Source organism: Coturnix japonica, chromosome 2 (genome assembly GCF_001577835.2).
Source record: "Coturnix japonica isolate 7356 chromosome 2, Coturnix japonica 2.1, whole genome shotgun sequence".
In the NCBI taxonomy this organism is placed as follows: Eukaryota; Metazoa; Chordata; class Aves; order Galliformes; family Phasianidae; genus Coturnix; species Coturnix japonica.
The window spans coordinates 4,893,329-4,921,124 of record NC_029517.1 but is presented as its reverse complement, the minus strand read 5'-3'; the positions used below and the strand labels follow the sequence as shown (position 1 = coordinate 4,921,124).

The 27,796-nt window shown below is 41.5% G+C and overlaps 1 protein-coding gene across 6 annotated transcripts in view; it reads right to left on the bottom strand.

The window, feature by feature from the left end:
* LOC107308775 (sodium channel protein type 5 subunit alpha-like) overlaps positions 1-27,796 on the bottom strand; it is a 195,104-nt gene that overhangs the window by 58,398 nt on the left and 108,910 nt on the right. For all 6 annotated transcript variants that reach the window (XM_015852888.2, XM_015852891.2, XM_015852892.2 and 3 more), the window contains 3 exons: positions 26,493-26,666; positions 24,700-25,056; positions 5,876-6,346 (listed from right to left, as the gene is read on the bottom strand). In XM_015852888.2, coding sequence (XP_015708374.1) covers positions 5,876-6,346; positions 24,700-25,056; positions 26,493-26,666 — 1,002 coding nt within the window. The remainder of the gene's footprint in view (positions 1-5,875; positions 6,347-24,699; positions 25,057-26,492; positions 26,667-27,796) is intronic.

Below are 27,796 nucleotides of genomic sequence, written 5' to 3'. Positions count from 1 at the left end.
GAGGAGAGGAGAATTGCCAATCGAGGAAAAACATCAACATGACTGAGAAAGTAGGGAGTTTTGTGGGGCAATGAATATTCAGTGGGCAGTGTGCATCCCTTGGGTTCTCTGTGCAGATGCAGGCTCAGCCCTCTTGGAAATCCTAAGAAAGGGGCTGCTGTGCCATTGAAAGGTCCTGGGAGAAAGAGGCCCCTTACTGGAGAGTGTAGTGATAGAACAAGGGGTAATGGCTTGAAACTAAATGAAGATAGGTCTAAAATAAATATTAGGAACATATACTTAACTGGGAAGGTCGTGAGATGCTGGCACAGGAGAAGCTGTGGGTGTCCCATCACTGGACGTACTCGAGGACAGGTTGGATGAGGCCCAGGGTAACCTGGTCTGGTGGGAGTTGCCCCTGCCCATGTCAGGTGCTGTACCTGGATGGGCTTTAAGGTCCCTTCCAACCCAAACCACTCTTTGATTCTGTGATTCTAAAACTCTAAGAGCACACTGAGAAAGAGTAGGTGGGAAAACAAAACACTGAGAGGCAATGGAAAAGCATCTCCTGTCTGCAGTCGTACTCCCTGTCAAGTCCTGGAAAGGTGAGGCTAAGTAGACAATGCTGCCATTTAAGGATTTCCACACCCACAGAGAAGCCTCAGAAATGGGAAGGCACGGCATCTTTGCATACTCAGATGGTACAAACCAGCCACGGTGGGAGCTGGGATCTGGTTGCTGTGAACCACGGTGTGCATGCCTGGTGTCTAGGAATGGGTAAAAAGCTGCAATATGCTCCATCCTAGCAGCAGGCAGAGAGCACTTTCCATATGACCCAATTAGCCACTCCTTTGGAACAAATCAATAATGGCATTTTCTGGAGACAAGCAGGCAAGTGCTGCTGGCTCGGCACTGTGCTGCATGGGGAAGTACAGAGGTGTTATCCCTGTGGAAAGCAGTGCCCATGCCTAGCTTTATCACTGCAGAGGGGCCAAATGTGGCCAAGAGCCAGTAGTTACTGCAGCATCATAGATTTTCTTCTTTGTAGCATGCCATAGATAGATCAAGTCAGCAGTCTGATTAAGGCAACATATGCAGTAATTTTATTTAAGGGGAAAAAGCAGTAACAGTCGTACTGGGCTGACTCAAACAACAAAGAAAGTTTAGAGCAATTTTCTGGTGCTGTGTGAATAATATTTGCTGAATGGGGTAGGGTAACAGAAATAACACTGAGTTCAATGGTGAAAGTTCAGGACACTACTTTGGGAACTGACCTAAGGATGTCAGCCCCAAATCACTCATCTGGAACCTCTTTTTAGTCTGTCATGTGTTTTTGTTTTTGTTTTTGTTTTTTGAACCACAAATGGAAGTCTCTGTAATAAAGGTACAAATCTGGGCTATAGATGTGGGCACACTGCTGGTTAAGCAATAATAAAGCAGGAATTCTAAAGTCTTACATGTCTAATGTAAATCACATGCACGCCTCTGATGTCTGAAGCTTTTTAATGCAGTTAAACTGCAGATAAGTTCTGATAGGAACCCCTGTATCAGGCTGATCGTACACTGAGTTGTTCCATCACTTTACTGGATCCACAAATTACAGAATCATAGAACATCCTGTGTTGGAAGGGACCCATAAGGATCATTGACTGCAACTCCTGGCTTCATATATGTCCACCCAAAAATCAGACCACATGTCTGAGAAACAGATTTTTACTCCTTTTGGGGACTAAAAATTGACTTGCATATGAAAAGGTGATTTATAAGCAATTACAAGAAAGTCTATGGAAGCTTAAGAAAGCGATTTCCAAATTGCCCACTGACCACATCCCTCAGTGCCACATCTCCACTGTTCTGGAACACCTCCAGGGATGGTGACCCCACCATATCCCTGGACAGCCTGTGCCTTCAGTGCATTGTCATTCTTCCAGAGAAGTTTTCCCTAATGTCCAAGCTGAACCTCCTCCAGCACAACTTCAGGCTATTAACTCTCATCCTATTTAGCACAATGTGTCTCAAAGAAAGTAGAAAAATGGAAGACCATATTTATGTAACAGAAAGCAATCTGGACACCAGTAGTGTCCGTAGCATGAGTGGGACAAGGAGTGGGGCTGAATAAAGCACTAAAGAAAAGTTGTAGTGATTGGCATGAACACATGTGCCACATCAGGAAGACTAATAAAGCAAGTTCAAGCCCATCCTTCCTCAGTCTCACCCTCTTCTGCCAGCTTCTTGCACCTGTGCTGACTGCTATTGCTCATCTTTTCTTTCTGATCCTGTTGCTGTGTGTGGGCTGCAAGCATGTGTCTCCAGGCTCTGTGAGCAGGCTTACATCTCGCTTACATCTCAGCAATCAAAGGAGATTTAGAAGCTATCAGGTGGGCTTGCTCCTTCAGAGCCCTCTTGGTGACGGTGCCACACAAGTGCAGCCTTCTGGATGACGGCTGCTGCTGGTGTAAGCTTTGATAATAGAAGTGGCAGCTGAAATTTAAACTGAGACATTTCTAAGGGTTTCTCACCATCTGAAATTTTAAACTGCTGCGTGTAACACTGTAAGGCACATTTCTCATAGCCAGTATGGCTTACTTTAGAGCAGCTTTGTGACTTCCCCAGAGAGCCCAGCACTGGTACAGGAGCTGTAAGCTGAACTGATCATAGAAACATCGAATCACAGAATCTTAAAACGGCTGACATTGGAAGGGACCTTAAAAGATTGTTGAGCTCCAACCTCCCTGCTGTGGGCTGGTTGCCAACCAGTAGATCACACTGTCCAGGGCCCCATCCAATCTGGCCTTGTGCACCTCCAGGGATGGGGCAATCATTACCCAAAGATATCTCATTGGGATTTACAGTTTCATGGTTCCGTCTGAGACTAACCTCTCTATAGCTTCTTAGTCATGATGGATGAGTTTGGAGTGATGTGAGTGCACAATGACCAGAATACGGCCCAGAACCTTCAGTTGACAGAAGTATGAAGGGAATGTAAAGACTGTGTAGACTCACTTAGCCATGTGCTTGAGAAGCATGCAATGCATGTAACCTCCTCTTCATACATTACTTTTTGCCAGTTCTCCCATGCAATGACACCAAAACTGACACGCATTTGAAGGAAGGCAATATTACCAAAGGGCTGCCAAATTCCAGGTCAGCCCACAACTATGAAATAAAGCAGGGTACATTTTCTTCTCCTGAGCAATAAATATAAATGCACATTCTCTTTGTACATGCTAAAATATTTAAATATGTAAAAATATGGATTATAATTAGGGGAAAGTTAGAATAGATTTGAATGTTTAACATACCCTTAGTAGATCTTGTTTCAATTTTGCATGATGTCCTCTACACAAAAAGACACTTCACCATAATTGAACCCTTTCAGTGTAATCACATAATTTTTGCTTTTGTTCATGTTGTTCTTCCTTTGTGTCCTCTGCTGTGGTTATCAAGACCATCCTGGAGGCAGGAAGTAAGGGCCACTCCAGAGATGAGGCTCATGGGATAGACGATCCCAATAGACAGAGTCCTGAGTTGGAATTCTCCCACATGTACACATTTTCCCCTTTAGGAATTTGACAAAACAAGTTCTAGATATCTGAACGCACTTCATGTTGGAACCATTAAGGCCTGTGCTCAAAGGCTGTGAAAACCATTGACTGGGTCTATGCAGTGGGGAACAGCAACAACCTATAGCTTTTCCTTATCAAAGCCTGCAAAACACTAATGATAAAGCTATTCAATGTATTTCTCAGCTCCTCTCCTTCTAGTTCACTGATAACACATGCAGGAAATACATTACTTCCCTGCAATTCATGTATTTTGTGCCAATGTGATAACATTAACCTAATATTTATTGAAAATTTTGCAAGAAAGATGCAGTGTGGAAACTGAGCATTTTGGCTTGCTTCTTGTAATGAACTTCTCTTCCCATTTTGTTTCACCCCGAATCCTTGGTATTTATAATACATTAGATAATTTGAAGCTCAGTTTCTATTTGCAATGCTCCATTGCATTAAAATACTTTTCATTTATCAACTATTTCCCTCAAATCTCCAGTAGATCATACTAAAGCTGACATTTACTTGCTGTACAGAATAAAATGCATTTCCACTTGCCCAACCTGCTAACATACATTCCAGCACCTACATGAACACACTGTGCAGCTAAATAGAAATACACATTTCTCTGTTTTTAAAATACCATAAACTGTAAAATTCCCAACCCTTCATGCTTCAGTTTGCTTGCAACTGTGAACAGTGCTTTTTATCTTGAGGAAGGGGTAATACAGCACTAAAACATACACATGTACATATGCATGCACAAATGCACTTCCAGGCCTCTTGGGTACTCACGTACAAAGTTTTAACAAACTTTTACTCTGCATTTCTAAAACTGTGACCCTTTGTAATGTGTAATGAGTATGGCAGACAAGTGAGCATAAAAAAATGCCACCCCCGCCCTCCCACCATATTACGCGTGTTTATACTGTTTAGTATTGAATTGTCTCATACTAAAGCCATCTACTATATGCAAACTTCACTTTTCAAGTTACTCCACTTGTAAGTTTAACGTACATAAGGTTGGGAGTAGCAAACATCTTCAGAGAAAAAAAAACAGATATTATCTCCAGTCAGCCCTATGCCCAAAATGCTCATACATATTCCTGTTTTATGTTCAGCTAAATGACGAAAGCAATGGAGAGGACCTCCCTAGAGCTTTATCACTGAGCACACAATTGCCCCACAAAAAGCCCAAACGACATAGAAACGACGCCTCCAACACAGATCATTTCCAGAAATATATTCTTTAAAATGATATGAACTATTCTCTAAAAGTCTTTGCCAAAATTTCTCACCTCTTCTCTTGCAATCTAGGTGTCTTTTCAGACAATGGGGCACTTCTCTGACCCCTTGCCCTTCCAGCTCCCAACAGGCTGGTCGATACCTAAGACCAGCTAGTGAACAGCAGCACTGAAAACACTTCCACAAAGAAAATTAATGGTTAACAGCAAATCTGTGTCCATCTTCCAGGCACTGAGTCATCCCTTAGGGACTTTTTTTAGAACAGCCCTTCTCTAAGGACTCTTTTTCTTCAGATCTTGCTTTTACTCAACTAGGAGACTAAGGATCTCTCCTGACAACTCAATCCACTGGCATTAGAAGATGCTGGATCAAGGCTGAAGGGAATGGAAAACATTAACTAGACCTGGTACGTGTAGCCAAGAGCTGGAGTTGTTAAGAAAGGGAGATGGGGAGGATGCAAAGAAAACCACTCCCATAAAGATATTTCTCCGTCTTTCACCAACACTTCAGAGCACACAGACTTTTTCAGCCATCACTACCGAGTGCCCTTGGGAATAATACTGTCTGAAATGCCACAGCAAAGAATAGGCAAATAACTGTTTTTCCTGCCTAAATGCATACAGTTCCATATCTTCTCACTTTCTCTGTCACACTGTCACATCAGCATCTACCTAGCTTTATTTAAGGGAATTACCCACCCCTTGACTCCTGTTACACAAATATAACCAAGCCATTCCCCAGTAAAGCACACTGAGGAAATTCCTTGTCATAGACAACATAAGACTCATTCTGTACCATTCCCATGATTCAGCTGAAAGGAAAAAACAGGCTCCTGTTTGAGAAATGGTTTAATTGCTCTTGTTAGAAGAATTAACCTAGACAAGCACAAAGAACACAGACAAGGGAAATGTCTCTTGTTGGAGACCGAATTTTGCTCTTGGATATGCAGGTGTAACTTATTCTGAAGTTACTAACATATCAAAGGCAGGATAAGGCCATAACACATCTGCATTATGAGCCATGGAACCAGATCGAGGGTGGGAACTAAGGAAATTTTAGTAAGAGGTAGCTAAAAAAACACCATTCTAGTTGCCTACCTGCTCCATTTCTGTAAACGTGCTTTGCTCCTCATCTTCCTCCTCGATGTCAGACTCTCCCACAGCAATAGGAACACAAATTGATAGGTCAGGATTGGTCATAAAGTCATCGCTGTCTGTAATTCCCAGGTGTTTCTCCACATTTTTATTCATCCCATCCTCAGTGTGGTTCTCTTTGTGATTCTCCATGTCTTTGCCAAGCTCAGCAGTTGGGTGGCTGTTGACACAATTGTTAAGGGCACCTGTATTCTGGGCAGCAAGTTTCATCATTGCCTTCTTCTCAGCTGTTGTCTTGGGATGCCGAAGGACGTTGCAGCAAAAATCCCATGTTGTGTGTTTCACATACTGAAGACCCCTGTTGATCCGAGCAAAGGCAAGCTGCAGGTTGTTCATCTCTCCATCCTCATCTGGTGCCGAAAGGTTGTCAGCACTGAAAGAGCTGAGCAGCAAGGCAAGGAACAGGTTGAGCACCTGAAACAAAGTTAAAAGGAAATTGGTGACCCTGAAAGGTGGAGAGCAATTGTTTGGTCTTGGATGAGGGAGGGTTTGAGCCTTATCTGTGCCGCAGTAACATCACCAGTGTTTGTGGAATTACCTCTAATTACAGGTGATTTCAGTAGGAATAAAGCTCTGCAGACTTCTCCAAAAATATTAATTTCAGGTGGAGGAGTTGGGCACAGACAATTAAACACATTGATATTCCCTTTCCTTCTCCAGTATCCGAAAAGATAAAAAGGGTAAAGCTCAGAAACAGAATACAGGATGAAATTTTCACTGGAAGATATCTAATGTAAATATTCTCATAACTGGTGGTATCATGAATGTCCTTTCATTGCTAATATTACATGTTGGAGAAAATCACTAATAGCAACAATTACTGACATCTAGAGAAGTACTGCTTATGTGTACAAAAATTATAGGAAGAATGTTCTCAGGACTCTTTTGATTTTTACTCACTGTGAATATTATTATTTCTATACCATAGTGATATAATGGTACACATATGCATGGCACTTCACTCTAATAATATATTTGGAAAAATACTTTAAACATTTAACATATTTTCACAGATACTCTTGATATGAATACCCTCTTGGCTCTGAAGAAAACCTCTTGCAACTGTGAATTAACACCTAAGAGAACACACGGTTTCAAAACATTTGCCCTGCAGACAAAAAGAAGCCAACACACCCAGAATTAATGTGGCTAAAATTGAAAAAGGCTCGTTCTGCAAGCAGCTTTGGTCACGGAAATGCTGCTACTAAGAGATTTAGATTGGACATAAGGAAAAGGATTTTTACCATAAAGGTGGTGAGGCACTAGCACAGGTTGCCCACAGAAGTGGTGGATGAATTGTCCTTGGAAAACTTCCAAGGTCAGGGAATGGGGCTCTGAGCACCTGATGGAGCTGTGGGTGTCCCTGTTCATTGCAGAGGAGTTGGACCAGATGGCCTTTAAGGGTCCCTTCCAACTCAAACAATTCTATGACTCTATAATAATAAATACCATCTGACAATATCCACACATGTATGGTAAATCGAACCAGAGAACACAAACTGGCTTCCTTTTGCTCCTGCAGCTTCATCGCTGCCTACCTCTGCTGGCAGTGAATTCCAAGATTAGATACAACTACATGTTTCAGGAACATATTTGATGATTTACAGTTCTTTTTACCTCCTAATTTTTTTTTTTTTATTTTTTTTCCTTCTTTTTCTCCTTAATAAATACATTTAAATCCAACAAATAAAACCAGTTTCCTCTTGAAGGCCACCCCCAGTAATACATCCTTCTGGCTGATTACCAGCTGTTGCACATGGATCATTATTCATGCCTATGGTCCAAGAGAGTGAAATACAGCTTCCGGACTACACGGGTGAGAAGCTCACAGTGAAGAGAGAGGTCTAGGATGATGGGATGATGCAGAGCTGACTCAAACCAATATCAGCTAAAATATAGTCACTCTAAATAACGGAGTACCAAACTGCCTGCTATCAACTCAGCTGCTGCCTGAACAAGGCTGATGGATGTCTGTAGCACTGCAAGGATGAATTCAGTGTTGCAGGCCTTATGCTGTTGTAGCAATAAAAGGGATATTTGTGAAGATATTCTTTCTGTGATCTCTTAATGCCACCAGAATTACTTGCAAGTCCCCTGACTTCTGACTATCTTATTATGTTTTAAATTGATAAAGGCTGCTAGCCTGCCATATGCAGTATAAGAAGTACTTCTATTTATCAGGGCTTTAACAAACAGCCACAAGCTTCTGCTGTCCCCTTCCAACCCTTTCTTTCAAATACTTGGAATACGTGAGCTGGAATTTCGCAGACGAGCCTGGTCTTAATCACTCCAGTGACACTTTATTTGAAGAGTCCTGTCAGGACTGTTTCATAACGTACTCATTGCAATCACTGTGATTATAAATGAAAGCAGTCAGCAGCGCTGCAGACACCCATGTCCATTACAAACTATAGAATAAAGTAATGCCTTTCTGAGTACAGCCCTGATCAAAAGTAAAGTGAGATTAAAGCTAATTGTTTCTTAGTTGGTCCATCACACTGGAGAGTTGCTGACAGCTTGCGTGGATCTCCTCTTACTCACTCACCTTGTCTAGTACAAATCAGGATTTCATCTCATATCCATTCAGATATACTGTAACCAATGCTCCCCAACAGGCCATTAAGAACCAGGGTACTGGCTACTGGCTATAATGCCAAGCAAAATGATTCCATCAACAAATGAGCTACTGGCACAATTGTCTCATCCATTTTCGAGGAAATCTGATAGAGTTATATGAGGTTCAGAGATAACCTGTTTGCTACAAATATCCTGGAAATGAGCCCTTGGGCAGAGGCAATATCCAGGTCACTAATGCAGACACTGCTTAAAACAGGCCACATGTGGTGTGCATCTTCTTCCCAGCAGCAACTTAGTGAGGTGTGAAGGAGTGGGAAAGCAGAAGACTGAGGAACACTCAACTAAAGTCTTATGGACAGCACAGTTTCAATTAAGTTACATTAATAAAGTTGTATGTTGATGTTTGAGGCCATTTAAGACATTCAGAACACACCTATAATTAGTATACTCCTAAAGCTGCATCTATCATCCAAGCAGGGCATGATGGGGTGTCACAGCAGACAGCAGGCTAATGATGCTCAAGGACACAAACTGCCTCCAGGCTCCAGCACCAAAGCTCAGTGGTCTAATGGGGCATCTCAGCCCCATTTCAATCAAGAAAGGTTCAAAGAAAAGTCAACAGAGCCTGACAAACAGAGGTGACCACATTAGGGGCTGCATATTGCCTATATGTAGGTAGCCATCTGGTGCCAACTGACCCTAGCATGCCCAAGTCATCCCAAGGTAACTTACACATGTGGTATCTCAGGCTGATGTTACATAATTTTAATGAGAGAACTGCATCTAGCTGGAGGTCAGGCTGGATATTCTACAGTATCCCCAGCAGTGCCACACAGAACTGGGTCAAGACCCATATCTCCACAGACTGTTATGGGAGCTGAGACCACTTTCTCAAACATAAAAACTCCGCACAAGTACCAAAACACTGAAATCTGAAACTGAATTTCATTCTATACTTAGTTCTACTGTGTGCAGAATAACTTTTATGAAATGCCTTGCTTTACTTTTCTGTGTTTATTTTGAATGTTCAACTGTAGTCATATTAGCCTACTCAGATCCACTTGCAGGTATATATAACAACAGTATGTTACCACCTATTTTATTTACCATGGATTATCAAGGCAGTGTCGTGTGCTTCCCAGAAATGCAGTTGACATTTTGCACAAAGAGCTATTTGCACTTCATGCTTTCAGCCAAAAATAAATCTCAAATCACTCCCCTCTTCCCTTTATGAGCAGGTAACCTCAGAGGTGTATTGTAGGGTGTTCAAACAGAGAAAACTGCTGCATAAGCACTTTATGTTTACTTATTCCCATTTTACCGTATGCGGCATTTTCTAGAAAAATACATGCTCAACCCATGACACATCATATTTTCTGTAAAAGGTTACTAATAATATCCAGTCCTCCTGGTTGCTAACGCAATGCTTTCAGTTTAAGTAAGAACAAACTAAAGACAAATCTAGTTTTCAAAAGCAATGGTAGATTTGCACATACATCAAGACCCCCTTAAAAAAGGATCTTCTTTCCAATGACATCAAAAATCCAGTCTCTGAAAGCTGGTCACTTTTTTGGCCACTTTGAGGTTAGGAATCAAATGACATACACTCAAAGAAGCCCCAAATCCTTTAGCATAACAACGTTAAGCATTTACCCTAATGGCAATAAATAGATCATGCTTTCATGGGCACTTTTAATGCCTTTCCAGTAGTAGCGGCTCTAGTTATGCCATTATAAGATGCAAAGGCTCAAATTCATCCAGCCTAAAACTGGGTACTTCCCCAAGAAGTACCTCTGGAGAAGTTTTCAGAGCATCACAGAATCATGAAGGTTGGAAAAGACTTCTAAAATCCCATTTCCACCATGCCCACTGACCACATCCCTCAGAGCCTCATCTCCATGGTTCTACAACACCTTCAGGGATGATGATTTCACCAACACAGCTTAATTTCAGGTGACACCTTCTGATCAATCCCCCTTTTAAAACATCTGTATGCAAAGTCTGATACCAGAGCAAAAGCGTGTGACCACGGCCTCATTTTTCTTCCTTTCTTGTATTTACCTTGACTTCACAAAAATGGAAGGCTGTAAATCTTTATGTATTTAACCTTCCATTTACCATTCAGTCAAACAGTGTGCAGCCCCTGCAATCCCCTGTGCTCCTGTGTATTGATTCAGCAATGTATTCACTGCCCTGCACTCTGACTGAGATCACTGAGACAGAGAGTATTTGGCATCTTGCTCAGTGCTGCACTGAATACAGGCTGAAATATCACTGTTAAGTCTGAGGCCACTTCACAGATTTAAAATCATTCTGTTTTTCATTAAACTAGGATCAAGAACAATGTTGCACCTGCACAAATCTAATGGTAGGGTTAAGCCATCTCTAAGGCAAGGCCTTCAGCTGATGGTCTTGTTTGATCGCAGGGGTCTGATAGGAGCTCACCTTCCTGGTTTCTCCTGTAATGAGATCTTTCTTGGCACACACTGCCAACAGAATCAGGCAGCTTCATTTTCAAACCTCATACTTTTTCCGTGCACGAGGCTTAACCAAACCTTTACACTGTGCAACAACTATGGCTACAAATATGAGATGTTCTCATCTGAACAGATCCCAGCAGGCTGAAGCCAGAGATGGGACCTTTGCAGTGGAAGAGATTCACAAACCAGAATAATCCGGGAACTACTTTCAATAGCAATTCTTAGAACCATTAAGGTTGGAAAAGACCACTAAGATATCTAGTCCAAATGTGAACCCCCTCACCACCATGCCCATCGTGTCTTCTTTGTAAGCCCACAGCACCCTCTAAAAACCCAGACATATTCAGACTGAAGATGTGTATTGCCTTCTGCAATTCAAGAGATGGAGGATAGGGAGAACAGCTGAGGGCAGCAATGAGAACCGACATCACCTGAGGGTGCTTCCACGTGAAAGAAAAAACAGATAAGCATTTTTTTTTTTCCTATCACAACAGGGTCCACAGCACAAACCACTCTGAAACAGTGAATTCTGTCATTTAAACAACAAAGCAAAAATAACAACAACAACACCATTTAAAACAAATCGTATCCCTGTGGCAGTATATTGTCACTGCTGTTGCTCAGCTGCATGGAAATGCCTGAGTAGAACAGCATGGTGAAGTATCCAATGGGATCCTTACTACTCATCTAGTACATCCTGCAAATACAACAGGACCTGTACACTTCAACCTACCCCAAACCACTTCTCCAACAGTGTCTGTTGGCACAAACGAGCAAGAAGAGCTCCATACATTTTGTGACCAATATGAAAAACTGATATCATTCCTTCCTGTTTGTTTCCTGGTGGCAGTGAACATCTGCATTGCTCTTTTGCCAGTACAGGTAGGGAAGATGCTGTTCTCCCTTTGGAGATCTTAGAAAGACTTGTAAAATATGTACCAATTACTTTATTTTGTTCACCATAGTAAAATCCAAGAAGATGCAAAAGAAGATTGCTCATAAAGGGCCTTTTTCTGCTTCGAGCCAGTATGAGATCTAAGTTTAACTCAGAGACCCACAGCGATGGGTCATCTAGTCCACCTCTATGCTGCTGGAGGATTATTTATTTCCTTGGAAGTACATTTTCCAATCTGCTGTACTTTTTCATCCTAGGGCAAAGTTTATCAAAGAGAGAATTCATCTGCAAAAAGCAATTTACATGATCAGTTATTTTCTATATTCCACTTTCTGTTATTTCAGCTCTGTGTGCTGGATAAGAAGCTTATATCCTCCCAGACCAGTTTCTCTTTATCCTGTATTCAATTCATAATCCTTGGCCTGTGATACCTTAGTTCTTTGTTGTCAAAATGATTGGGATACCACACTGGAAATAAGAAGAAACTTTTTCACTCAGAGAGTGGTCAGGCACTAGAATAGCCTGCCCAGAGAGGTGGTGGAGTCACCATCCCTGGCAGTGTTCAAGAAGCGTCTGGATAGGGAGCTAGGAGATATGGTTTAGTGGTTTTCTGTAGGTATGGTAAAGGGAGGACAGTTGGACTACATGATCTTGTAGGTCCTTTCCAACCTTGTGATTCTATGATTCTATAAGTATGGCACAAGGCCCTTCTGGCTGGGGGCAGGCAGCAGACAACACTATTGGAGAAGAACGTATCTCCTTTTTGTTTCTTGCCCAAGATCAGCCAGGTAAATACATGGAAATGACGATATGGATTTCACAGAATCAAAAATCATAGGATCATTTGAGTTGGAAGGGACCCTTAAATGTCATTTAGGATCATCTGGTCCAATTACCCAGCAGTGAGTAGGAACACTTACAGCTGGTAGTCACACATGCCTGTCAAAGGCAAGCTGCTTCCAGTCCATACAATTAAACAAGCCCGTGCTCATTGTGTCTCACTGTAAAGCTATCTGCACAGGTGAGATGAAACAAAGGGGCAGAAGTGCCTTTGCTCCCCACTGACTATGAAGAACATGAAGGATGGCCAATGTGTGTATCTACCTGCATGGTAGACTCTACAAATTGGGTGAGATGAATGGTTTCCCCCAGCTCATCACCATTTTGGTGGTATTTACTATGAGGCTAATAAAAGTTTTGCTGACTATCTTCCATTTGAGGTACTGACATTATACTTCCCTGCAATGCCAGTGGCCTCTTTTATGCCTGATTGCCTTTAAGTGGTAGGATGCAGAGTAGCAATGCTGGATGGCAGCTGTGCTCACCCATGTTCAGTGGTGTTTGCATGGGTGGAGAGAACGGCCACCCTATTCCTCTTAAGGCTAGAAGGAGTATGTATAATTAATTGGTCAGATTCCTCAGTGCTGTTCTCAACACTTTACATAGGAATAAATCTGCTTGAGTAATGGAAGGGTAGATTATGCCCATTAATTACACTCCACAGCACCTTTGTGTCACATAAGAGTTTTTTGAGGTCATTTTAAACTGCCATTAATCCCTCCTTGTTTTCAGTGTAGGTATAAAGCTGGGTAGACACAAGAGTATGTCAGACTTGACACAGGTACAGCAACAGGCAAAGGCCACCACATAAAAAACTGTTCTAACTGCCATCCAGACCTGGTGACCCTCAAGATAGAAATGCTTCTCAGAGTAGAATTCTGAGCAGGGAGAAATGACTTCCTACATTGCCATATTCTGAGGATTTGATCTGTGGCCAAGATGTTAAAGGCTCAATGTACCCCCAAAGCCTTAAGGAAGTCAGAGAAAGTTCAATGACTACACGTCACGAGACTACAGCTACTTTTGAGCTAAGGGGAAATGTTTTCAAGCTTAAGGGGTAGATATAGGTTAGATATAAAGGAAAAAGTCTTCTACAGTGAGGGTGGTGAGGCACTGGAACAGTTTACCCAGAGATGTATTGATAACCTGCCCCTGGAGATTTTCAAGGCAAGGATGGATCAGGCCCTGGGCAGCTTGATTTAGCTGGGCATATTCCTGTTCATTGCAAGAGAGTCAGACTATATGAACTTCAAAGGTCCCTTCCAACTCCAAGGATTCTATGATTCTGTGATTTTAAGTACAAAGAGAAATGTTCTGCATTGGAAGAATGAAGTTAAACAAAAAGGTAATTCCTATTCAAACACAGCAGAATACATCTGGGGAAAGGTAAGTCATGGAGAACCAGAAGGAGAAAAGGGAGGGCAGAGAGGTGCTGATGTGCATTCTTGTTGTCCTGAAACATGCCCCATTTGCTGTGCTATTACCTTCTCCTGCCTGCCAGCAGTGGCTTTGGTCCTCAGCCCATCTCCTGCATTTCTCAGTTCTTGTTAAAGCCCCAGGGAACAAGACATCCTTGATCTTTTGCAAGGAAGGAAAGGCAATGCACATTGTTTCCTCCCAAAGAGGATCTCTACAGGATAAAACTATCTCTGAGCTGTGCTTTGCAGAGAAGTATTATAAAAAACAAAACAAAACAAAAACACCCAAAAAACATAAATAAAGCACTTTGTGGAGGACTGACTGCCCGCACTCTTCAAATCAAGTCTCTGTTCCACCACACGATCAAAGCAAACTGTTCTTTCCAGACACAATGACCTCATCCTCAACAAGCTTCTTCTTGTGTCAGGAAATACAAAAACATATTTTGCTGATGTGGAAATTTGAAAGTGATTTTATTTATTAATTGCATTCTGCGCGCCTGGCTGAAATCTCAGCCACTGAGGCCACTCAAAAGCTTTTTTTTAATGCAAGATGGACATAAAACTGGAAAGCAATGAGAAAGACAACAGTGTGAGTTGACCGTAAGAGCACTTTTAAGAGTTTATGCTCACTGCCAGTCTGCTGAAGAGAGGAATGAGAACTAGGCAGACAGCCTGCTTAGGGAGCTAAAAATTGCTTCTGCTGTAGTAAATAAAAGTCAAGACCTGATCTGCAGTCCTGAGGGAAGCAGCCACCTCCTGGCCCCGTCTGCCTGGGGCAGGATTGCTTTGTGCTGCTGCCCACCAAGGCTGCCCCACGAGTGCCTCTGCACAGCTGGGACAGCAGGAAAGGAATGTGCTAACCAAGAGAAAGAAGACCTGGCCAGTTTATAGATACAGCCACCTACCTGGTTCTCAAACACAGAGAACATCAGCAGGTGTTTAGTTGTTACTGAAGCTCCCAGAAATGGGATGGCATCACAGCTGAATGTGGGATAAGAGGTTACAGGAGAGGAGAAGGGACCTGGATATCCACCTGGAACAAACAGCCCTATGAAGGAGTTTGTAGCACAAGGATGACTTTAGCTCTTCAGCAGCTGCTACAAGTGATAGTGCCTCCATTCCTAAAGACAAATATAAGGGTGTTTTTCCATCTCCACAAAAATTCAGAATGGAAAATATCAATATTTTTGCAGTATATTTCAGTCAGAGCCCTAAAATCAATTAGCACGTACTCATTTCCTGAGAAGACAGGATGAGGATCCACCTGCCTTGCAAGTACTAACTGGAGAAACATACACTGTGCATGAAAAAGATCAAGTCCAGTCCCTTTTAAATATCATACACTTCCTAAGAAGAGTAACTCTGTCATGACAACCTGATTTTTTCCCATATCACTTCTAACAAGCTATTTCTAGAGGCAGCTGTTAGAATGAACCGCTCACTGGTGGGAAGAAATAATCGATGTTTTTAACTGACTATTTTAACAAAAGCATAAGATGTGATGAGTAATTAATAACACACTAAATCTGTACCACTTGGCCTATTTTAACATGAAAACCTTGCCCTTGCCTCAGTGCATGCAAGGAGGAACTCTGTTGTCATTATCCTTTCAATGACATGCAGACAACAGTGATGTTAATAAAAAGAGACAGATTGGGTTGTACCTACCATTGCACACTCTTGTCCAACTAAATTTGACTCACTGTCTTTTAGGTTTTTAATAACTACTCTGCTATTAGTGTGAACTTCAACACCGACAAAACCCTACTTATGTAATTAGCCAGGCACAGTCAGTACAAAAACGCGCAGTATTTTATCCTACTGATTCCTGCTACATAAATAAATATAGATATTTCAAAATTCAGGTCCTCTTCAATCACCAGAACTAACCTGTATCTCAGCAAACATTTCACTAGTATCACCTTCACAAACAAAATATATGTCTGAGTGTTCATGTTTTCATATACTGTGAGTCCTACTATAGAATCATAAAAGTTGGAATAAAATTAAGGAATAATATTAAGGTTGGATAATATTAAAAATATTGTTTCTGTGCTTCATATCATGCAGTCAAGATATCTGACCTGAAAAAACAAGTAATACAAAAAGAATAAAGCTGGTTTCCAAGGGGCAGGTTTTTTGAACACTGCATTAGCATTTTTCTTCCTCCATATTTCTAATAAATCTCCCATCTGTGAAGGTGAATAGGATATAGTTTCATATTTTCTTATGTAAATTCCTGTGGAACAGCAATGGCATTTAGAGACATTATTGGTCAAGAAGCAATAGCTTAACATTCTACTAACAAAAACCCACACCAAAGGCCAACACTTGTCATAAGACACCATAAAATTGGTATGTGCTATTTTTCTGGGAAATCCTTGCTTTATAGATGAAAAGAGATCCCTGGCCTAGTTTTTGTTTTCAGCCTCCTCTGAACTGTTTAAGAAGTAGAAGACGTACAATAATTTTTATTAAGATTTTAGCTATTAGTACTTAAAAATATCTATCTATCTGTGGATAGATGATTCAAGGAAAAAGTTGGCAGATTTTAGTACTTATTCAGCATAGATACCAAATGGCACCTTTAAAATAGGAACTGAACACACTTGTCCCCTAATACAAGATGCTTGCTCAGATTTAGTCACCAAGTGCCAAGATTCAGCTCTTCAGAATAAACAACTGAGCCTATGGCAGAATGCACAAACTCATAAATCTGTAGTGACATTAGGAAGCAAATTACTTTTTAGGACAACATTTGGAAAGCAATTTTTCCTTCCATCTATTCCCAGGTGCATTTCCCTCACCTCTTATGAACAAAGCACTCTTATACCTCCAAGCCCGGGATGGGCACTACTTAATCTGCCATACAATGATGTTTTTGAAACCCAGCAGTTTTTGATGGTCCATCAAATATATCCTGAATTTAATTTCCTCAGTTTATTTAAGCTCTATTATCTTAGTGTTTCACACATCAGTGGCTGGTGGTTCAACTAGATGATCACAGTAGTCTTCACAACCTTAATGATTCCACTTAGGACTAGAGGGCATGGCCTCGACATGCTCCTGGGGAGACTCAGGTTGAACATTAGAAAACATTTCTTCCCCAAAAGAGTGGTCAGGTGGTAGAAAGGGCTGCCCAGGGGTGTGGTGGACTCACTATTCCTGGAGGCATTCTAGAAATATTTAGATGTTATACAAAGGGTTTTGGTTTAGTGGGGAAATATTGGTGGTAGGTAGATGGTTGGATCGGTTGATCTCAGTGGTCTTTTCCACCCTCAGTGATTCTATGATATATGCCCAATAACATGTACAGTAATTTTTCTGTAGGCATTGATAAATCACACCATTTTAAAATGCTTGAGTCTTTGACAAGAAGTTTGTCTTTAACTCCAAACAAACCTACAAATGGATGCAGGCTTCCCAACCCTGCTAGGAGCCATCAGAGGTAACTGGACTGATTCATTGCTAGTGTCAGGATTAATAGTTTTGATCCTTCATGTGATGCCATCTGTTTTTGGTGGGCCTTTCATCCCTTTTAAGGGTGTTTAATACTTGAGCAGATACAGCCAGATATTTGCTCAAAAGCATCAGCTACCTGACTGCTCTGCTTCCTGGACAGTGTTCAAGCAAGGATGGATAATGGAGTATACAAACAGCAGAAACTGCCCAGGGATTCACAGACTATGTCAGTAGCTGGCATGAAAAATCTGAAGGGAGAAGGTGGGAAAGTGCTGTGGTTTGGCTGCTTTCCTTTGTGGTCTGGATTCTCTGGTATCACACTAAATGTACCATAAGCATACATCAGTGGAAGCAAAAAGGATAGTAATATGCTGACAGTTGTTTTGACTCTATTTTGCCTGGGTCCTGAAAGGTGCTTATTCATGCATTCTGGGCTGCTCTTCCACAAAGCTGCATGTGACTGAGGAGAAAAATTCACCTCACTTAAACCAGGGTCCAAGCTGATGAGACTGACTTAAATGACACTTACACTTTGTGCTAGCATTTCCTTGGGGCTCAAACTCCTTCTGGACACTCTCTCTTTCTCTAGTCCCTATCTCCAGCAGTTCAACTCTTACCACAGCTCTTGCAGCTTCTCAACACATCCCCCTCTGCTGCTGTACCCTGCACACACCCTGCTTGCTGCTTTGCACATTTTGCCTGTCCTGATGCTTACCATTCCCGACATGCATATTTCTGCTTTTTTGCCTAGTGGCCTTCACAGCTGATGTCACCAGCACATAAGTGAATGTTTCTGGAGTGGTGAGAGCTGCTGAGAGCAGATAAGGTGAGCAGCAGGACACAGACATGAGAAGGAGCAGAATGAGAGGTGATACTTGTGCAAGACTTGGGAAAACCTGAACTTCTCCTTGGATTCACCATGCAAAGTACTGTTCTTCCCTGAGTATGTATCACTGTGCTGCCTTATCCCTTCTTCCTTCACCTTTTGTTTGAAGAGGAAGGAATGGGCTAAATGTTGTCTCAGTGAGAATACCTGCTTGGTGGCTGAAGGACAATATGCAGAGCCTGAGGGTACAGACCTATGTGGTGGTTTGAATGTTGAAAAAAATACTTCAGCTTGTAATATTCTCTTCCCAAACTATCTTTAATAGTCAACAAGCAGATGTAGCCTACTGTTTGCTATCAGGATGCACACAATATTCTACAATTCCAGTTCATTCATGTTAATCATCAGCTGTACAACCACAGTATAACTACACCCCCCTCCAAGGAGAGTAATCTTTATTCACAGAATAGAAGTCTTCAGTGGCCCCCATGAATTAGAGCATATTTGTCATTAAATGCAAAAATAATTACTTGATTCAGGGCAGCAAGTGCGGCCACAGCTCTTGAGTTCTACATTTCTCTAGAGAGAGACAGTAAAAATTGTTGAAAACGTGATTTGTGTAAAATTTGAAAAGAAAATAAGGAGATGGCTAGAAATGTGCTATCACAGGTCATCAACGCTCCATTTTCATTCATTTACTGACACAAGAAATTTTAATGAATGAGGCCTAATTCCTTTGGAGCAAAGCAACTGTAATCACCCTGTAAAAAGCTTTATAGTCCTGAAAATCCTTGTGTAATGCCTCATGTCTCCTAAAAAGGCCAGAGTCTTGATGTAGTTTCCCTCAGCAACAGTCCCTTCATTCCCTGCTCATCATCTCCTGTGATGGAGATATATCAGTATTGGTTGAGACAGGACTCTATGGCTACTCCTACACTAATAGATTAAATGTGCCCAGAAACATTTCCTCATGTTGAGTACAACTGAGAGATCATCTTACTCCATATTATTAAGCTTCATCATACCCTGCACTGACCAAAGCCTCCCAGCTGAGGCAGTCCCTTGACTGTGAATATTCAGGTACATCTGTATGATGGGTTGAATAATTCCTATGGGGGTGGGCTTATAGTCCTGCAAACTTACAGAAACATCCAGAAAGTGATTTTGCCTAACAGTAGGATTACAAGCAGAATAATTATTAGATAGGTACATGGCACCCAGCCCCTCCTAGTGGTTCTTGGGACTGCTACTTATGAAGATGGTTTGGGATAGGAAATCACCAAGAAATTCTCACTGGCTAAGTATCACCCATGCCTTTAATCCCTTCTCTTCCCCACTCAAACCATCCCTACTCAAATCTACTGGCACATCTGTCAGGGCAGGATCCACACTAACTGGCCTTTCCTCCCACTCATCCTTCTCATTCTACAATATCTGTTCCCTTCCAGGTTACATTGGTGATGCTCAGAACAAACACTCAGTGGTAGGAAGGGAGACTTCTATGGAAAGACACTCTGAAGTCAAAGTACTAAGAAATCACCATTTGTTGGCATTCTCCGGACCTTGGTTTCATACTCTCTTGCCTCGATGAAGAGACCTGACGCTGCAGAGGCCACTCTGTCAGAACTGCTTTGGTCATAGGCCATTTTATCAGCAGACTTTGGATGTTAAAGAATGAAATGGTGGTTAAAGATACCTGCTGAGATACTGTGGCATTTGCTCAGTTTAAGGATCTACAGATTAAAATTTGATGGATGTTTAGCAGCACTTTCTTAGAATACCCCTTCAAGGAACCATCCCATACTGACTTTAGTAAAAGAATGCAGGGAAGGAAGAACTTCTGCTTTCTAAGAATGTGACATTTTTCTTTTTCTGTGTATCACAGTCATAGGCTGTGTCAACCCAGAAAAGGCTTCTATCAAAACATCAAGGCTTCCATAGATGTGAAAGTGGTATAAAAGGATAGGCTCCAGGGCATCCAGTTTTTTTTAAAGACAAGTTTCTGTTGGGTTTAACTAAAGCAAGCCACTTCAGTTCTCATCCAAATCCTGCTGAGCAGCTTTGCTGACAAGCACTCAAATTATCACAGGAAAACAGGACTGGAAGGTCCTCTCAGGTCACCAAGTCAAGACCCCTACTGACATAGGCTGTTGAATTGCTTCCTTCAGAAATAAACCAAGTTCCATCTCACAGGATGCTGGTTAGAGGTGAGTTGTCTTGCAGAAAAGTCTTCCTAGACAACTTCACTGCATTGACAGTCCAAGGTCTCCTTTTCTATAGGCACCTGTGGGTGATTTATCCTCCTCCTCCGATGAGAGCTCTTTCTTGTTACCTACATAGTTCACCCTGCCTACTTCTACATGCCCCTCATCTAATTAAAATTTCTTTGATTTTCCCAGTTTGGCTTAATATCTCATGAGTGTCAGTCACTAAAGGAATACACTGCACAACAGCATTAGTACTCTCCTTGCTTCTCTGTAATTACCTTTCCTGATGCATATTAGAATCTCATTTACCTCTCAAACGGGTGCAGAATGTTATCGGCTCAGTTAACCAGTGATAAATACATGTGGGTGTCTACAGCTGAGTTAGTGAGACAGAAATAAACTTTTTTGAGGTCTACTTAATCCAACAGTTTAGACCCTACCTTTGGGTAGGACATTTTATGACTTCATGGACTCTATTGACCAAACCTGACTACAAAGATAGGTCTGTGTGGTCATCCTAGATGTGGATGCTCACAGTGACTGACTTTACATCCTTACAAAGGTTCCCTGTTGATAGCTTACTTAAAAGGGTAGATGTGGCACTGAGGAACATGGTTAGTGGGCATGGTGGTGATGGGTTGATGGTTGGACTTGATGTTAGTGGTCTCTTCAACCTTAACAATTCCATGACTCTATGAAAACATAAATACTTAAACAGGGTGAAGTATGCAACCTTACACTTTATGTTTCATAATTTCATGCATCATATATTAATTCAGTGATGACAGTTAGGCAGTGTTTCCTGCAGGACAGCTGGGCACCCTAGAAATTTGTGATGTTTTCTATCTTTGTGTTCTCCGAAAAAGTTCTCAGTACTTTTTTGGATTAAAAACATTGCTACTGGGCCAAAGGAAAACCCATGAGCAACGATAAAGACCATTTCCAACATTTTATTTCAGCTTTCATCCCAGTAAAAACCTGAGCATCTTCTCTTGTGACAGACCATCCACCCTGGCATGCTTATAACTCAAAGCATAGACTCTTACCATGCCAGAAGAAGCTGGTAGAAATCTCACTTGATCCATGTAGCAGGGACAAGAATGAAGGGGCAGGTTGGCCAGCACAAATCAGACTCAAACAAAGAGGTTGGAAGGTTGTTCCTTCTGTGATTGGAGCATCAGCTTTATTTATGCATGTCATTAGCTCAGCAGTAGTACCTACTGCGGGAAGTTGTCCCCTGAGAAGCATCTGCTGTCACCCTCAGCTCTGACACTGGCTGACCCAGCAGAGCAGGGCAGTAAGGACTGCCTTGTTACACAAACTCCTCTCTGCCTTTTTAATAACTCCTCTCTCAGTTATTTTCCTTATTAAACTCAGGAACACAAATGTACACAGGAAATACGTTAAGTCTAAACTGTAATCATAATTAGTCAGTTTGCAATTTCAGAAGTCCTTATGCATGAGAGAGAGCCTATTTTATCATTCCTCTGGCTTGGCTTCCCCTTCTAAAGTAGCTTCCATGACTCTAAAAATGCTGCCAGATGCTAGCAGCACAGTATTGCTGTGCAGAAGCCAGTAACACAGCTCGTCATTTCCCAACTATGCAGTAAGGTTTAGTTCTCTGAGGATGACTCAAACATCAGCTGACCAGCAGTGCACATACTTTCACATGGCACTGGCACAGCACAAGACATTTTTGGGATATATGAATACCAACCAAAGACTTAAGAATTACTAAAATTCCTTTCAGCAGCTTGACTGCTCTGTAACATGAAGTTGCCCAGGGCACTTACTAATTTTCCATGCTTTTCTTCCACCATTCCTTTGAATTTATGTTAGTGAAGCTCGATAAGACCTGCAGACCAAAGCACTGAGCGTATCGCAGAATCACAGTGCTTGTAACTCTTCCCACCCCAGTCTGCAGCCAGAGCCTGTCTTCTTGTTTTAAAGAGTGCTTTTTGGCTAGCTGAGCTTTTGTCTGGTACTCTTCAGCAAATGAGTGAGCTCGCGAATTTGGTCCACTCTCACTGAAGAAACCAAAGCATTTGCTAATGTGATAGGAGAACAGGATCTTCTTTCTACCTGCTAATTATCAACATAAAATCTCCATGTGCTTGGCATGGAATGAGCTTCATGATTCAGAACCTGTTGTTCTTTTCCTGTTTGCTTGGTACTATTGCACTGTCACACCTATGGATTGTTTTCTTTTCATTTTTGTCACTCTGAGTGCTCTACATGCAATAATCACTCCTATTCCCCAGTCTTTGCTGTGTGTGTACAGAACTGATGGCTAAAAAGCATGAAGCTGGCACTTTTGCTTTCACCTGACCAGTAACTTCAGATTATTCATGCAGACAGAGGTCATCAATATCTGGTTGTACATCTGGAACAGTCTTTTCCAAGCACAGTTCTTTAAATATGTATATGGATTATGTTCATACAATCTCCTCTGAACTGGATTTTATATTTAACAATCCTTATGCAATCCCTTGAGTTTTAATATCTAAGGGAATAAAATGTTGCACATTCACTGAGTAACCCATTAATATTTCAAATGTGAGCACATTCCCCAAACTTCTCAGGTATTACTTTCAGATTTCAATATAAACATAGAATCAATTGACTAACAGAGGGAAGAGCTTAAATTTCTGAGTTTAGGCTGAAGTCCCCAGAAAAACATGCAGAAAGTCATAACTTGTCCTACATCATCTAATACAGAAAGAAAGCTCAAGAAAAAACATGGTAGAAAGTTAAAGTCAAGGCAAAAAGAAATCCTGCTGCTTTCTGAGTAATCATAGCTTAATCTTTTGATTTATACAAAACATCTATAAACTGTAACTTTCTCTTGAAATCAAAAATCTAATTATTAAAATTTAAATTACTGTATCCACAAAAACTGTGTTTATTTTTTTTTCCACAAGCTCCTTCAAGGAGTTTTCTATCCCAGCAACTGAGAAGCAAAAGACCGGGTACTTAAAAGCAAAAGACCGGGTACTTAAAAGCAAAACAACCACTAAAAGCAGTCCATAGTAAAGTCCAACATGTTTTATGGCCACATCCACTATTAAACAACTCACTGCATAAACAGTAAGCCCATTAGAGCCTCAGTGTCAAAGATGCTCTGTAAGCTGAACAGGCAAAGCATTTCCACAATGACTGCAAGCTAGCAAAGCGCTCCATAAGATGTCAACAGGGAAATATAATTCAGCCTTAATAGGTTCAGAGCTTATATAAGCCAAGCTTATGGGATGGTCTATTAGAAAAGCAACTTAACTGTAAACATAACCTGCAGCTTCCTAGAACATGCCAGCTAAACACATCTGAAACTCCTCTCAAATACGCTGTGCTAGCTGTAAGGCTCACCTGTTCTAGACCAGAAATGAACAGAAATAAAAATATCTCCCACTACAGCGACAGTTAAGGTGATATTCACTCCTGAAAAGAGATCTCAAATCTCTTAAGTCTCACCAATGCCTTAAGGAATAAAATCATTATAACAAGCCTATGTGTACAGTCAATGAAGTACAGTTGGAAAGAGCACCATAGTGAGATAGAAAAGGAACAAACAGAGAAGGAATGTTCACCTGTATCCAAAGACATAGGCTTGCAATGAAAAACTCCACAAAGGGTAGACCTCCAGAAAGAGAACCTTCCCTAGTGTTAGTCAGCCCTTAAATGGGGTATAGGAGGGGTGGAACCAGGTTCTGGTCACACAGCTGAATTGCCTTCACCTGTGCTCCTGCAGCTGACCCAGCCCTTGCCTCAGGTGATCATTCAGTGGTTCAGGCTGTGACTCAAAATTTCCCATGCACTACGTGATATTTTTTTCCTCTAAAATATTACCTGTCCTTCTGCAAAAACATTAAGCCTCCATCCCAATTATTAATGCAATGACACCCCTTTTGGATTTGGGATATGAACAAATGTTGCTGGATGAGACCTCGGTTTAGCAAAAACTAAAGCCTTAAAGCAACACAAGTTTTGCACTTTCTGGATAAAAGGACATTCATTTCCACACACCCAGCAGGAAGGGGAGAAGAAACCATCTGGACAACTCACCACCAGGTTTCCTATCACCATGACCAACAGGAAGACGAGAAGGCACAGGGGCTGCCCAGCTACTTCCATGCAGTCCCACATGGTCTCGATCCACTCTCCGCACAGGATTCGGAAGATGATGAGGAACGAATGGAAGAAATCATTCATGTGCCACCGTGGCAAATTGCCAGTTGTGCTTATCTTCTTAACATTGTCCAGATAGCTTTTCCCAAAAAGCTGCATTCCTACCACAGCGAAAATAAAGACGATGATGGCCAGCACAAGGGTGAGGTTTCCAAGGGCACCCACGGAATTACCGATGATTTTAATGAGCGTATTTAAGGTCGGCCATGACTTGGCCAGTTTGAAGACCCGAAGCTGTGAACAAAACAGACGACAGTGTCAGTTCATAGAAGCAACAGACATTTCAGCTGATGAATTATTAATATGGGTACAACGTGGAATGCCACAGTATGAGGGGATTTTAGCCACACTTCCTGTGAACCTCACTGTGTCTATTAATAAAACATCACTTGTTCTTCCTGGGTGAGAATGAAGCATTCAGGGGCTGTGCTCTGCCTTATTAGACAGACGTGCTCTTTGAGGCTTGAATCCCTGATTCGAGGAGGAATGGAAGAAGGAAGTCTCATGTCTCAGTATTTTCCTTTAGGTTATTTTTCCTCCTCAAATTAAACAGCCTGACAATTATCTGAGGAGAAAGGGTTTAAGGTTTGATTCTGCAAGTGGAGAAGCATTTACTCTTTGTTTAATTGCAAGCCCCAGACTGATGCTGGTAGCTGATAGCTCCCAGGGTGAAAGCCACCTCTGGGCCAAGGATCATGCAGGCTGGGCACAGCCCATGTCCCACCTAAGACCTGTTCTAAGGATGTAAATGGTTCCTAGCCCTTGTGCTGTGTTTTCAGCTGAAGATTTAATTTCAACCCCACTGCAGAGACATTGCTCAGAATATGACAGGAGGCCCTCAGGATCCAGCAGTGGCAGTGAAAAATTTGCATTTTTGAGCAGCAAAGAGAATTTCAGAAAGGGGGGAAAAAAAAAAAAAAAAAAAAAAAAAAAAAAAGCCTTCCTCTAAATGTAGCCATAAGGGCTTGTTTTCCTGGTCTTTCAAGTTCTGAAGCCACATCATGGCCAGAATGATTAGCATGGACATCCTGGTACATGAAGTGCAACACAAATGTCAGGCTGGCAAGGAAACGACTTTTCTGTTCCAATATGCCGACAGTCTCTCATTAATCGAATGCCACTATCCCATGCATAACAAAAGGAACTGACAGCTAAGGAGTTCCGTGAAAGACAGATGCTGTGTTATGCTGATCAGTTCTAGAAAAAAAAAAAATATCACTCTGTGAATAATTCAAAGACTTTCTCTTTTGACAACATTTAAAAGAATGGTGACATGTTTATAATATAATTTAGGAATAACAACTTCCAAAAAGACATGTTACTAGCTCTTGCATTTTTGGGTTCATCATTTATCTGCTGGTTGTTCTAACAGGTGTACAGATATAAAAAAGCAGATTTTTATTACAAATTGCATCTCAAACATCTGAAGTGTGCCTCGAGTACCTGGCACGGCTAGAAGGAATCAAATTATGTTCTCATTTACCCTGATGTAAATCTGGAACAATTCCATTTATCCCACAGCTCATATAATTACTGTCACGTACTGCTCACTGGTTTGCAGCAGATAAAGTCTTTATTACTGGATGCATTTTTTAAGAAAACGCGTTGCATTCATCTCAGAGCTTCTACTTAATGCAAGGAGAGGGGTAAGAGCAGAATGAGACTGTTACCAATCGAAAGGAGCGTAACACAGACAGGTTCCCCATGCTGGATAAACCCAGTTCCATCAGGCTCAGTATAACAATTATGCTGTCAAAAATGTTCCAGCCCTGCTGAAAATAGTAGTAGGGGTCAAGGGCAATTACTTTGAAGATCATTTCTGCCGTAAAAATCCCAGTGAAGACCTGCAGAAAGAAAACACAAAGTGAAAACATCCTTCCACACATCCCTCTTTTATCGCAGAGTCTCCACAGACACAGGTGAGCACAGCAGAAAGCCAAAAAACACGTTCTGAGCAAATACGTCATCTTTCACGGTTGATTCTTTATCACTGCTACAGCTCCAGATTTGTCTGGTCTCTTTGCAGCGATGCTTGGCGATGTCTGGGTTCAGCCCTTGATGGGGACAGACACTTACATCGCCTTCTGTCGCCTGCATATTCTCAGTGGTAGAAAAGAAAGCGTAAAGGTGCCTTTTATAAAGGTTAAATCTATTTCAGTGGAGAAAACTGAATGAATGGAGTGGGAGTTTTAAAGGGATATCTGGACTGCAGTCTACCAGCTGTATTATCCATTGTTATTTTGCTATTACTGTCAATACCAGCTCAAGCCTCCAGCCATTCTGAGTTCTTTTCCTGGCACCAAAGGCAATTAGAGACCCTAATTTGAACTCTCTTATTTTTATTTTTTTTAATTTTTTTACTGATACTTCCAGCAGATTTCTTCTCACAGCATATTGAAGACGCATTGCTTATTTATGACCCAGTTCAAATGTCGCAGAGTGGAGCTTTTAATTGGAACATATTTCTTTAGAACAACACATAAATACTGCCTAAAAGGCATGGGAAGAAGACATAGGAAGCCTGCTGACAGCATATTCAGTTTTAACCCATTCCTGCAAAGCATCTGATAGAATCAGATCTGATCCTTTCAGATGCACTCCTTAAGTACCAGGATAAATATGACAGCCTAAAATGAGAAAATGTGGGCATCACGTTGTACTCACAGGGTTTCATTTCCATTCTAAGTAACTGCTCAAGTGCACAGAGCTTTGTGTTCTGAAAAGTTCTCTGCTGCACTTCCATATCAAAGCACATGGTTTTCTACACAGCAGTCAGTATCAGTGCAGTGTGTAGGTCAAAAAGAGGGGACAGCAGAACTGATATAGTAGTAACAAACACTCAAGGAGGAATGTTTTCCTTCCTGTAAGTTAAATGTCTGCAGCTATCCCAGCAAAAGGGATCAACTCTAAGCAATAAATAAGAGAAACTCACCACAGTGTAGAAGGGAAAAGTTAAGGCTTTGTAGTTAAGGTG